Source organism: Melozone crissalis, unplaced genomic scaffold (assembly GCF_028551555.1).
Source record: "Melozone crissalis strain CALT ecotype California unplaced genomic scaffold, PUWL_Pcris_2 ptg000081l_1, whole genome shotgun sequence".
Classification (NCBI taxonomy): Eukaryota; Metazoa; Chordata; class Aves; order Passeriformes; family Passerellidae; genus Melozone; species Melozone crissalis.
Window position 1 is genome coordinate 8,795,555 of NW_026535858.1, and position 12,171 is coordinate 8,807,725.

Genomic DNA, 12,171 nt, shown 5'->3' on the forward strand with positions numbered 1-12,171 from the left:
CCTATTTCCTGTGACTATATTTCTGGATTTCTACTCTTGTCATCTTGTCCTGTCCCCTTATTTTGTGCTTATCCTCTTTTTCAACCTACCTTTTTACAGGGTGCTGTGATCTTGTTTGGCATCTGTATGTGTGATTTATTATTTGTACGATTGAAATTGAGGTAATTGTATTGAAATTACAGCTGAAGCTTTTGGTGTCCACTTATGTTGTCCTTTAAAGCAGTTTAATTACTGGGCTGGTGCAAGTTAGAATGACTTGTTTATTTTCATTTTGTTATAAAAATAGTGAAATGAACTGTAGTTTCATTACATATAATATAAGAATGGGTAACACAAAGCATGGGCATTTCCTGTCTGTCTTTTGGCTTTCAGTAATTTTACTAGAAATTATTGAATTTAGAGAATTCAAGCCATTGACTGTGTATAATTATGCAGTTTTTAAATCTATATTTCTATATGCTTTTCTTGTATAGTATTAATGATAGAATTGGAGTATATTTTTTAGATGAGATCTATTTCACTGGATTTAGAATCAAGGGAAGATGTTTTCACAAGAAAAGTTCAGTTTTTCCAGCTGAGTTTACCTTCTTTAAAAAGAATAGTATCAAAAATCCAAAAATCCTGATCACTGTATGATGGACACCAGTTGCTAATGCTATTTGTGCCAGCTGAATGCACCAATTATTTTATGCTTTGGGTACACAAAATCAAACTGATAGTTTTTAAAGGGCACTTTATCATGTCTTTTTGTAATATCCTCTAATGTTTGCCTTGAGATCAAATGGAATATATTTTTCATTATTTCTGACCTTTTAATAGGCCTTTAATTTGCATTAAAAGCGTCACATAAGTGACAGCTTGTGTTTTCTTTAACTGACCTGGTAAAACCTAGCACATAATGTCTGGGAAGGAAGGTAAGGTGATCACACCTTCAGCAATTTCCAGAAAAGTAATTATAAAGTCTGTTCTCAAAATAAAATGAATGGAAAATAATTTGCTAAAATATTACCCTGTGGAAATAAGCATTTAAAGCTAAATGCAAATGTTAAATTCAGAACTGTTGCTCTGACTTATGTTTGTTTTGCTGAAGTGAATTGTGGAAGGACTCTAAAACTTGGCTGACACTGCCTTCTGAACAGCTTATATTTGCTGGACTAGTAGGGAAAATTTAATTTGCTTTTCTTGAGAAAATTTCTTTGAAATGGTGTCTTTTTTTCTGCCATGTCTTTCAAAATCATAGTCATAACACTCTGTAAATTTCTTCGGTTTAAAATAGTAATTTCCTATTTAATGAATATTTGGCATGTTGTGTGTAGTCTGTGATTTTTTTTTCTTGAGCAGCCTGATTCTGGTTTGTCTGCTCAGTGTGTGCTGGATCTAGTTCTGTCTAACAGTGATCCCTGCTAGAAACAGTGGGGGCCTGGTTCTCATGTTGGTGGATGTTGCTGGAGCATTTGACCCTGGGATGTAGAGGAAATTATTTCCTTATTTATGTATTGTGGAAGTAAGGATTTAAATATAATAAAAATGCTTATACCAAGGATGTGATGGAAGCAGTGGTACTGGGAGGGAAGAGAAGTTGTTGGAGTTTTGGGGAGGTGGTCCTGGAGCACATTTTTGGGCTTAATCATGTTTAATGGTTTCTTTAAATGTGTTAACTGGTGAAGTTTGCTGGTATTAAAGGTAAATTTTCTAGCAGAGCATCTGAGAGAGGATTGGGTGAATCTGAGGATAACAGAAAAGTCATTGATGATAAATAGTTTGCAATGCAAAGAACTTACTGCACTGTGGAAGAGGAGGAGGATGGCATGAGGCTTTACTGTCATGAGATGATCTACATGAAAAACACATGAATCTGGAAGGATCAGACAGATATTGTGGAAAAGAGGGGTGTGCATGGTGCTGGCAAAATTTTATACGCACTGGGAACACACCATGGAAATTGGCAAAGAAGAATACCTTGAGAAAGGGTGTGCTAAACCCTGGGATATGGGGAGCCTGGGCATCTCCTGGGGGAAATGCTTGGAGTTTGGCATAGTATAACCAAATCCTATTTATTCTCAGTACAGAGCATAGGTACCACTGCTGCCAGTATCAATGAATAAAGGCTGGAGAAGGAAAATTATTATTTCAGCTGAATGTCAATAGTGATGAAAAGTGCACAAGTATAAACTGGCTATTACCAAGTTCAGACAAAATGTTTGAAATAATTTTACATTATATAATGGGTGAGAGTCTGAGTGTAATCTATAAAATTACTTGTTATGCTGTTTGGGCACAACACTTGTGACACAGGAGGTCACTTCTCAGTTGTTTCTCCTCACACAGGAGAAATGTTGCTGGCATTTCAGGCAGAGGTAAAATTCTTCAGGTTTTCCTTTAATGACAGAACCAATCAAATCAGCTTTCTTGTGTTTTTGGGGGCTTACTGGCAGCTTTGCTAATTTTTTTCTACACTTGCCTCAGTACTGTGAGTGCAACTTCAGTAGTTGGCTGTCATCTTTCTAAATCTAACAATTAGCATGCAATGCAGTTGAAAATTCGGAGGAGTAGTCGTTCTGTTTATGTAGCATTTTGAGAAGAATTATATCTAGAATTATTCTGATAATTTATATTATGTAAACAGAAACAGAAGTCTGTCTGCAGTATATTCCTCTTATATCCTGCAATTTTTAATCCATGCAAAGCCTGCGTTAGGACTATAGCACCCAAATGGTGGGAATGAGGTCCATGTAGGTGAGTTATGGTTTATTCAGCTGCACTCAATTTTGGAGTACAAAAGAGAGCAAGCAGATAGCAATCCTTCTCCAGAAAACACTGCATGCTTTCTGTGTCTGTGATTCATGAAGTTAGGGAACTCAAAGCAATGGATACCCTGTGCCTTTGTCCACAAGTACTTCTTTTCCTTTCCTCATCTTTTTTCCAGGTAATTTATTGCAGCCATGTAAATTATTGGTGTCTGCAGAGTCCTTGTATTTAGCAACAAGGGGTTGCTTTTTGCTTTTGAACTCCTGACAATCAATTTTCTTTTCTACTTCCTCATAAAAGAAACATCAAGTGAGCACTACTTGTCTGGGAATTTTCCCCCTTGGGTTTTTTGCACGTTCATCACAGCCCTGCCCATGCTTTTGTCTCATTTTATCTTTTTGTGGAAGTTTATCTCTGGAAACTCAAACTTCAGTGAGAGAAGTTTTGAATTTTCACTCGTGCTGATTATGGCACGACCAGCTGAGGCTGCTTCACCCTATTTCCTCTCTCTGTTTACATAAGCTCTTTAATACCATTTATCTGCTGGCTTTGGAAATAAATTTTTTCCAGAACATTTGAATTTGGAACACTGGAATATTTTTTCTTTAAGTATGAAACATTTGTTTCCAGTGATTTAAAGGAAATGCAGAGTGAATTTAACACATAACTGGAAGAAGAGCAATTAAGAATTAAGAACTTGACTTGTGTGCAGTTTACATCTATACATTTTAGAGAGGACTTAATGTTAGTGCTGGGCCATTGAGTATAATCAGATATTCTTGTGAACTTGGGATATAATAGCATGTTTTAAAAAAAATTAAATGCACAAAAATTGATTTTTGTGAACTTGGGATGTAATAGCATATTTTCAAAAAAATCAAATGCACCCAAAGTACCTGTTAGCAAAAGAATTTTCTCATATATAGTCTGGTTAAATATTAATGCCGAGACTTTTGCCATTGCTCATTTTTTCACATAATTTTTTAGTATCATGGGGGGGGTTCATAATTTAAATGTAGAAATCTGAACATCATGCTAGCTAACTAAATTGTCATGTCTTACTGAAAGTGTCTGTACAGTGTATTCTCAGGAACTCTGTGCCAGCAGCTATCTGTTCAATATTTAAATAAAGGAATTTCCTTTTTGTATTGGAAAGTTTGACAAAACTGGAACTCCCCTGAGAGGTTATGTTCACTGCAATGCACTGATTACATGTAGTCTTTAATATGTGCTGGGACAATAGCAGCATGATATTTTCCTCTACTATTAGATTGGTAAAGGAATGTTAGAAATGCCTTTTGGACTTTCTTTTTTAATTTAATTCAGTATCTTGTTGGCCAAAAAAAAAGTAAAGCTGTGTGCTTCTATTGTTGTGTGTGCATTCAAAGAGATCCATTTAAAGACATCCTGTGTGGCACAGCAGTGGCCTTTATAATGGATGGTTGTAGATGATGATGATGAACTTTTCATCTCAAGTGAGTATTTCAGTCATAGAATTGTTCTTAAACTACCAGATCATATCTCAGTTTGGAGGTGCCACTGTATCAGTTAATATAGTAAGCTTACTACATCAGTACAGAAGAAATGAGTTTTCACAAAAGCTTTTATATCTCTCTATATAAATGTAAATGAATTTATTGTATCAGGCTAGTTCTGATAGCTGAGTCGGAGCTGAATTCAGAGAGACAAGAATTTAAATCTACAATATAATCCCTTTATTTTAACTTTGACTTAAAGATGGTTTTTTGTATTCTGTCTCAGAGTTGCTTTCTGAGTTTCTACTCTTCAAGTGAGTCCATTTGATCTAAGAGCTACCAAAGAAGAAAACCTTTTTCTGCTCCTACTACAGTGGCCACTTGTGCCATCCAAAGTGCTCCTTTGTGGATAATACTCAGCTTGCTTTATTTTCCCCAGCTTGTGAACACATCTTAAATACTGAGGGAGTATTTGTACACTTTTCTGTTCAAGGATAATTCAAGCTAAGAAACATGTGGGTACATTCAGCTTTTTTCAACTGCATCTTGAGATTTTCATAAATTTTCTGAATTGGTAATTTTTAATGGGGACAGTGACCTTTCATGCTCTTGTAATTTGAGCTATGGATTCTCCACTTAAAATTGTGTGTCACAAATGGAAGTGAATCACATAGTGAATTAAGCCTAATAATTCCTCTGCCCTGTAATGGCTTACAGACCTTCAATTTATTTCAAAAGAGGTCTGTCCCTCCTCAAAAACATTCTTCCTATGCTGTCAAGGATGAAAAAGAGACAGGTTGACTATTTATTTCTTGTGGGCCTTTTTCTTTTCTTTCTCTCACTGTTAGAGAACAGAGTAATAAAGATTTATTGTTGGTGATGTTTCTGTGATTTCATTTTTGGGGTAGAAGTGCACAGTTTGGCTTTTGGAGGCATCCTTGCAGAAGCTTTTGAATTTGGAATTAAATTTTAAACCAAGTTATTAAAGTTCAGGAGTTACTCCAGGTATCTGATTAATATGCAGATTGTTTTAGTAAATTGCATCTGAAGATAAAAGCTTATTTACAGCCTGTATTAAGCTAAAAATGTTATAGTTAATCACAGCTACTGTCTGCAGTATTTTTATAAAATTTCCATTAAGAGGATGCATTCTGTGCATTGATGGTAGTCATTTACAAAATGTAACTCTAGAAACTCAATTAATTTGTGTTCTTTAATTTTAGATCTGAATAAAAAAGCAATCCATCTGTATTAAATCACAATTAAACATGATTAATTTCTTGTTATAATAAGAATGTGTTGAATATTGAAAGACTGGAAAATAAAGAATCATATTGTTTCTTTATTCTTAATTTGTGAGTTACTTTTCTCACTCAGTGATAATTTTTTTTATCTCCTGGGATGTTTTTTTTTCCTCTGTCAGGATATCGGCAAATGCTTTGTTGTGCTGTGGAAAAAATATTCAGCTTTTAATATTTTATCAATTCCATTGGGCTGAAGGTGCTAGCAGTAACTGGTCACCAGTCCTCAGGGTCTTCATCCTTGTCATGTGGGAACATTTTAAATTATGGATAACAGTGGATGCTACTCAGTAAATATCTAGTGTGTGATAGGTATTTTTGACTGAAATTACTTTTTCACTTGAACAATTAAGCTGTATTTTTTAGGTTTATGATGTGACTCTTTTATAATGTGGACGAATATCTGGGTGCATTGTGAATGTCTGAGGTGCACATGAATCACAGCTTTTTTTTTTCTTTCTGTATGCTAGAGAACTTTTTAATTCATCTATGACCAGAGTAACATTTCCTAGTTTTGTTTTGCAGAGTCTCATATGTTGTGTCATCATCTCATCTTGCCCAGATGTGTCCATGCTTGAAATTTTTAGACAGCATCAATATTGGCATCATCTTTTTTCCTGCAGGGAGATGAGATTTTACATCTGCTTTCTTTTTAGACTTGCAACTTGCTGTACTTGGGAAAAGACATGTAGCAATCTGTGTGTTGTTTTTTCTTACAAACAATGTGGTGTCTTTTTGGCTCTGGAGAAGGCATTTGATGACTTGGAAAAGGAGTAGTCAGGCAGCTGTCACAAAACTTGTTTCCCACTTTTATTAGCACCAGGAGAAAAGTGTGCTGCTTTTAATACACAGGAATACTTGCTGACATTGCCTCTGCTTCATGGATTGTCAGGGCTTAGCCATTTTACACATAAAAACACATTTCTATTGAAAGATTGTGTGCGTGTGGAGACATTCCCAATTTCTATTTGTTGTAATCTTCCAGGCCTAGAAGCCAATAGGATTCTGTTTCATCTTGAAAATTGTACCTATTAAATAAAACTTATTTCAAAGCTATAATTAATTTTTTCCTTATTGCGTAGACTGTTGTGTACTACACAGTACATTACTTTATTCAAGGCTGAAATCTCCCACTTGAAGTCCTGCTGAATGATGCCTCAACCTATGGATGGCTGTACAACATGACCCAAGGAATTTTTAAGTATTGAAATTATGTGCTGTGAATATTTCTTACATTTATTTACTACTGGCAATGCTTCTCTTCCATTGCATGATATTTCAACTGGTTAGGTTTACTGAATTGTCAGAGGTCTGGGGCTTTTATTGTGCAAAGTTCAACTTACTGAAAGGACTGCTGGAAAGTTTTCAGCTTTCTGTTCTTTGGCTGTACTGAATGCTGAGGAGTTTGAAATTCTCCTTCCCATTGTGAAAGGTAGAACATAGCTTGCTTTTAGACATCATTGCTTTGTTACACTCTTGATTGATGCTCCTTCTCTGGTATAGTTGAGCTGTTTGTCTGGTTTCCTTCAAATAACACCTTCACAGATTTCCTCAACAGCAAGCTTGGAGTGCTTAATACAAGTAAAGAAGTCACGTTTAAAATGCAAAATCAAAAAAAAAATCTAAAAAATTTCTCTTTCTATAGTGTGATATTACACAGAAAAAGTTACATTAAATGTGGTTTAGGAAGAGAAGGAGGAGGGGTATTTCTTGCACATCCTAATAAATAGACTTTTGTCCTTTATAGGAACAAACTTTGGCTCTGAGGAAGGAAGGGATAGGTGTTGTGTTGGATTCTGAGTTGCCTCATCTCATTGGCATTGATGATGATCTTCTCAGTACTGGTATCATCTTGTACCACCTGAAGGTAAATACACATCTGTGTTTCTGTAGCCTTTATAAGCCTTGTGATTCTTTTCAGTAGAAAAATTACATTATTGATTTTCTATCCATATGTAGTGCTCATTACATTACTGTGGTAAGAAAAGCTCTTCATGCTTGTCTGCTGTAGTAAGAAAAGCTCTTAAGAGGTTGGAAATGATGAAATTAAAATATATGTTCAGGTTTATCCTGACAGTCAACTGGTTAACCAGCTATCTGTATTGGTTTATTTTTTTATATGTATTGGTTTGCTATTAATGTTATAAAGCTCAATCTTAAAATCTAAATCTATATTGTCTCAAAACTATAAAGGTGGTTCTGCATCAGACAGTTGAAACTTGAATTTGCTTATAATATTATAAAATAAAGACTGTGAAAGCATTTTGAAAATGCTGCATGATTCCTTTTTTTCATGTATGTTTAAATATATATTTCATTCAGGTTACCCTGAGAAAGTGGAAGGATAAATTATATTCTTGTGGGGCAGATAAGGAGATTCCAACTGGAAATAATGTGTATTTCTCTCTTAATTAGGAGGGCCAAACATATGTTGGCCGAGAAGATGCTCTAACAGAACAGGACATTGGTATGGAATTTGGCAATTTTATATTCTTTCTTCTTCCAGTATCCTAATATGTGGACTAAGCTTTGTATGTTTTTTTCCCTTTTTCAGTTAGTTGTTCTGTGGTTGAAATATTTTAATTTTTAGAAAATCTGAAAGCTAAATTGCATGGGATTTGCTTCAAAGAGCAGCATGACTTCTAGCATAGCTTGGGGGCTTTAAGTATGTTCATATACTTGCTACTAATTGATTTCTTTCTTCTCTTGAAATAGCATCCTGTAATAATACTGTCCTTTTTTATCTAGCACCTGTCTCAATTACTGCTAAATCATTCTCTTAACCTTTGTATAATGACAGCATTGTTAGACTATTATATGTAAGATAGTCTTGGGACTTCAGATTTGATTTTAAAAAATTCTAAAAATTGGTAAAAATCGGCTGGTTTTCCTGTTGATTTCTTACCAATGCAACTGCCAGATCTGGACTATCAGATAAACTTTACATAAGTTCTTGGAAGGCAGTTTCATTAAATAAACTGCATCCTTTAATTCTTCAATGAGAGTCAAATAACTTAGTTTGGTAAATTTTCATGGGTCAGAAGTTGTCTGGATTTAAGTTACTGTAATAAATTCCATGAAACTACCAAACTTTTGATGCCTTGTGATATTCAGCAATATACATAATCACACATTATTTGAAGGAAAAATGGAAAGTAGCATAACTGATTGATGAAAGCCCTGAATGTCATCAGATTTAAGAGCTTCACTTCTGCCATCCTTTTTTCTGCAATGGCATCTTATATCCTGTCTTTTCAGATTTAAGCATGGTTGCTCTAAGGTCTACAAGTTTTCATTATTTCCTTGTGAAACTGGTCAAGGAATCTCTTTCTACAAATATGTGAATTGTACTTTTCTGTTTTTTATTGGAAAGAAAGGAACGTTTGCTAATCAGGCATCAAAGCACAGGAATAAAGACCATTACACCAAAAAAAAAAAAAAAGGAAAACCATCCCAGCACACTTCTTTCCACTAGAATAAAACAATAAATATTTAAGGCATCCAGGATGTGATAAAGGAAGGAGGAAAACATTGTCCAGAATAAAGAGAAGATACACTGATATGTAGCGCATAATAATAATAAATAATAAATTATTATTAGCATGTTAATCTTACTAATTGTGAGGAGTCCAATTATGTTATCTTATTTCTTTGTGTTTAGTTCTTCATGGCCTTGATCTGGAAAGTGAGCATTGCATCTTTGAAAATCTCAATGGAACTGTGAACCTGATCCCACTGAATGGAGCACAGTGTTCTGTGAATGGCATTCAGGTTACAGAACCCACACACCTCAACCAAGGTATTACCGAGCATAATGTCCTTTTTCAGGCAACCTCTTTGCTTCTTCCTGGCAGCAACACTGAAAAAACCTGCATGTGTATAAATGGATTAGTGTTTAATTAGATTGAATTTAATGTCTTCACAACTACAATCCAAAGCCACCAGGAAAACCCCATTGTGGTTTTGTTGTCAAAGAATTCATGTGGTGAAAAGAGAATTCCTTTTTAATTTCAACCACTGTTATGTTAAGAAAAATAATATAGATATCTACAGGACTAAAAGAATGTCAGAGACACCCCCGCCCCTCTCTCCAAGTTTCAGATTGGTCCTACTTAATACTACTGCCAAATTCTCTTGAGAATTGAGGAGATTGAGCTTGAGTGTGTTTGCTGCAGCTATAGGAAATGACAAAAAGGGGGAGGCTAACCCTTAGGAGGTTTAGAGAACTACAGTTTTAATATAAAAGCTCTAAAATCTGGAAATTAAGCAGCCAGGACAGCTGGGAACAAAGATACATTGTGTTGGCCTGGGAAGGACTGACTGACGAGTGAGCTGGTGAGTGCTTCATGAGAGCTGCTCCATGTTTTATCTTCCAGGAGCACAAAGAATATCTTCCCATTTAGCAAGGAACTGAAAAATACCTGTTCAGGCTGTGACACAGCTCAGGTGCTGAAAAACAATCTCGCATTACTTCCCTGAAAAGGAGATTTCAGTGTAAGCTTAGGCTAACAAAAGTACAATGCAGTGTTAAACAAGGGGAGTCTTGCATCCTTTCTGAACTCTAACAAATGCTTCTGTAAAGGCTGCTTGCAGAAAGAAAGGTGTAGAGAGATGACATTGACTGATTTTTTTTTTTTAGTGCCTAGTTCTTCATGCAAAATGAGGGGCATATGTGCTTGTTTCTATTACAGGGGAAAAAGAAGAGTCCATCCCCCTTGGTCTTAGGTTTGAGTAAATCTAAGCATAAATTCCTAACAGAAACATTGACATTAATAGGAAATTACTCTGTAAACAATAAAAATTTAGTTGTGATGAATCATCTTTTCTTTATCCTACAGCATTTTACAGGCTGAAAATGTTCAGTGTGCCTCAGAAAAAAGTAGGAGTTTGGATGCTATTTTCTTCTTTCAGATGCATATTACAACTTGATTTTTGTACTGCTAAAAGTGGAAACATGACTTGTGGTATTTTCAGGGTCCCCAGTTGTGGGGAGGAAAGATGAATCTGACTCCATGTTCTCAGAAGGCTAGTTTATTATTATATTGTATTGTATTATGTTATACTAAACTATCTAAAGAATAGAGAAAGGATACAGACAGAAAGCTTAACAAGATACTAATGAAAAACTCATGACTGCTTCCCTAGTCATATGATTGGTCATTAAGTCAAAACAATTCATATGAAACCAATCAAACAATGATCAGTTAGTAAACAATGTCCAAGCCACATTCACAAGCAGCAAAACACAGGAGAAGGGGATCAGATAATTATTGTTTTCATTTTTCTCTGAGGCTTCTTATCTTCCCAGGAGAAGAAATCCTGGTGAAGGGATTTTTCAGGAAATATGGTAGTGACAATGACTTTTTTCCCCTCATAAATTTCTTTGGAGAAAAATTTGCCATTTAAAGGGAAAAGGGTTGCTAGGGTTGCTAAGTTGTAAAAAGCAGCTGCCTAAGCTGGTTTTGTGTGTGTAAGGAGACTGAGTCTGAGAGGAAGATGACATTAGGTGTGCAAAACTGATGAAATCACTGGTTTAAGGACTTGTGTGGAATCTGTTTATCCCAGCTGTGTTAACATTTAGTCTCACAGCATGAGGTGCCAGGGTCCTTAAATACCTGCTTTTAGGTAACACTGATTAACTTCTGATACATTTAAATGTTTCCGTTCATCATTAATAGCTGTTCATTTGAAAATGTGTTAAATTTTTAGACCATCATGGAGTTCAAAAATAATAAGAGGCATGGTAATTAATTGTCACTTCCTTTTATGGATTTCTTCTATCATTTGCAAATTCTGGCTAAAGGGGTGTTTTTGTAAAGGTAACTGAGTTAACATTCACAATTACAGTTTGTCATTTACCTTAAATATATCCTCACCTTAGAACATGTTTCCAGCAGTTTGTGCCAAACTGTCAACCTTTCTGTACTTTAAAGAGAAACCTAGGAGTTACTCAGATGACCCATTATTTAGGACTGTCTCATGTGCTTCCTGTTAAGCCTCCCTCTCCTGTCTTCCTTGAAATTTAAGAAGTTAGGGACGCATATCTGTAACTATTAATTCTGAAAATTTAATTAATTTATTTATGTTGTTTCCACCTAGTGAAGTGGTCACAAATGTTTGCAATTAATTGATTTTATCTTCACTTGAAAGCAACTGAAGGAATTTCATACAGATTTATGAAAAGTAATTATTTTTGAGATTTGACTGAGGTAAACTGCAAATGTAATCCAAAATTGAGGTGTTGTGTAGAAAGCAAGAAGTGATTGTAGTGCTTTTTGCCATTTATTTGCTAAGACTGGATCACCTATTTTGAGTTGATACTCCTAATTAAGCTGATTTTAAGAGAAGCATTCCTTGCTGAGGACATAACATCACTATCAGATGGTAAGAATTTGTAGTGATGAGTTTGAGAACAGTTTTTTCATACTGTAAGTGTAATGGAGTACTTTTTAAAAATGCTTTGTACTGACAGATAAAGGCTTGATTCTGAGGTGAACTTGGGAGACTTCCATGTTTTGACATCACTGACAATATACTTCTTAGTAGGGAAGTATTAATCTTGGTACCGTTGTCTTTAAAATATGATAAGAATTACTCAATCTCTTTATTTGTGACTATACCTCAACTGATTAAATACAATAATAGAT

General features: G+C 35.1%; 1 protein-coding gene across 2 annotated transcripts in view; it reads left to right on the plus strand.

Annotated features, from left to right (window-relative positions):
- Positions 1-12,171, plus strand: part of KIF16B (kinesin family member 16B) — a 137,359-nt gene that overhangs the window by 53,676 nt on the left and 71,512 nt on the right. For both annotated transcript variants that reach the window (XM_054290179.1, XM_054290180.1), the window contains exons 13-15: positions 7,272-7,391; positions 7,940-7,991; positions 9,186-9,323. In XM_054290179.1, coding sequence (XP_054146154.1) covers positions 7,272-7,391; positions 7,940-7,991; positions 9,186-9,323 — 310 coding nt within the window. The remainder of the gene's footprint in view (positions 1-7,271; positions 7,392-7,939; positions 7,992-9,185; positions 9,324-12,171) is intronic.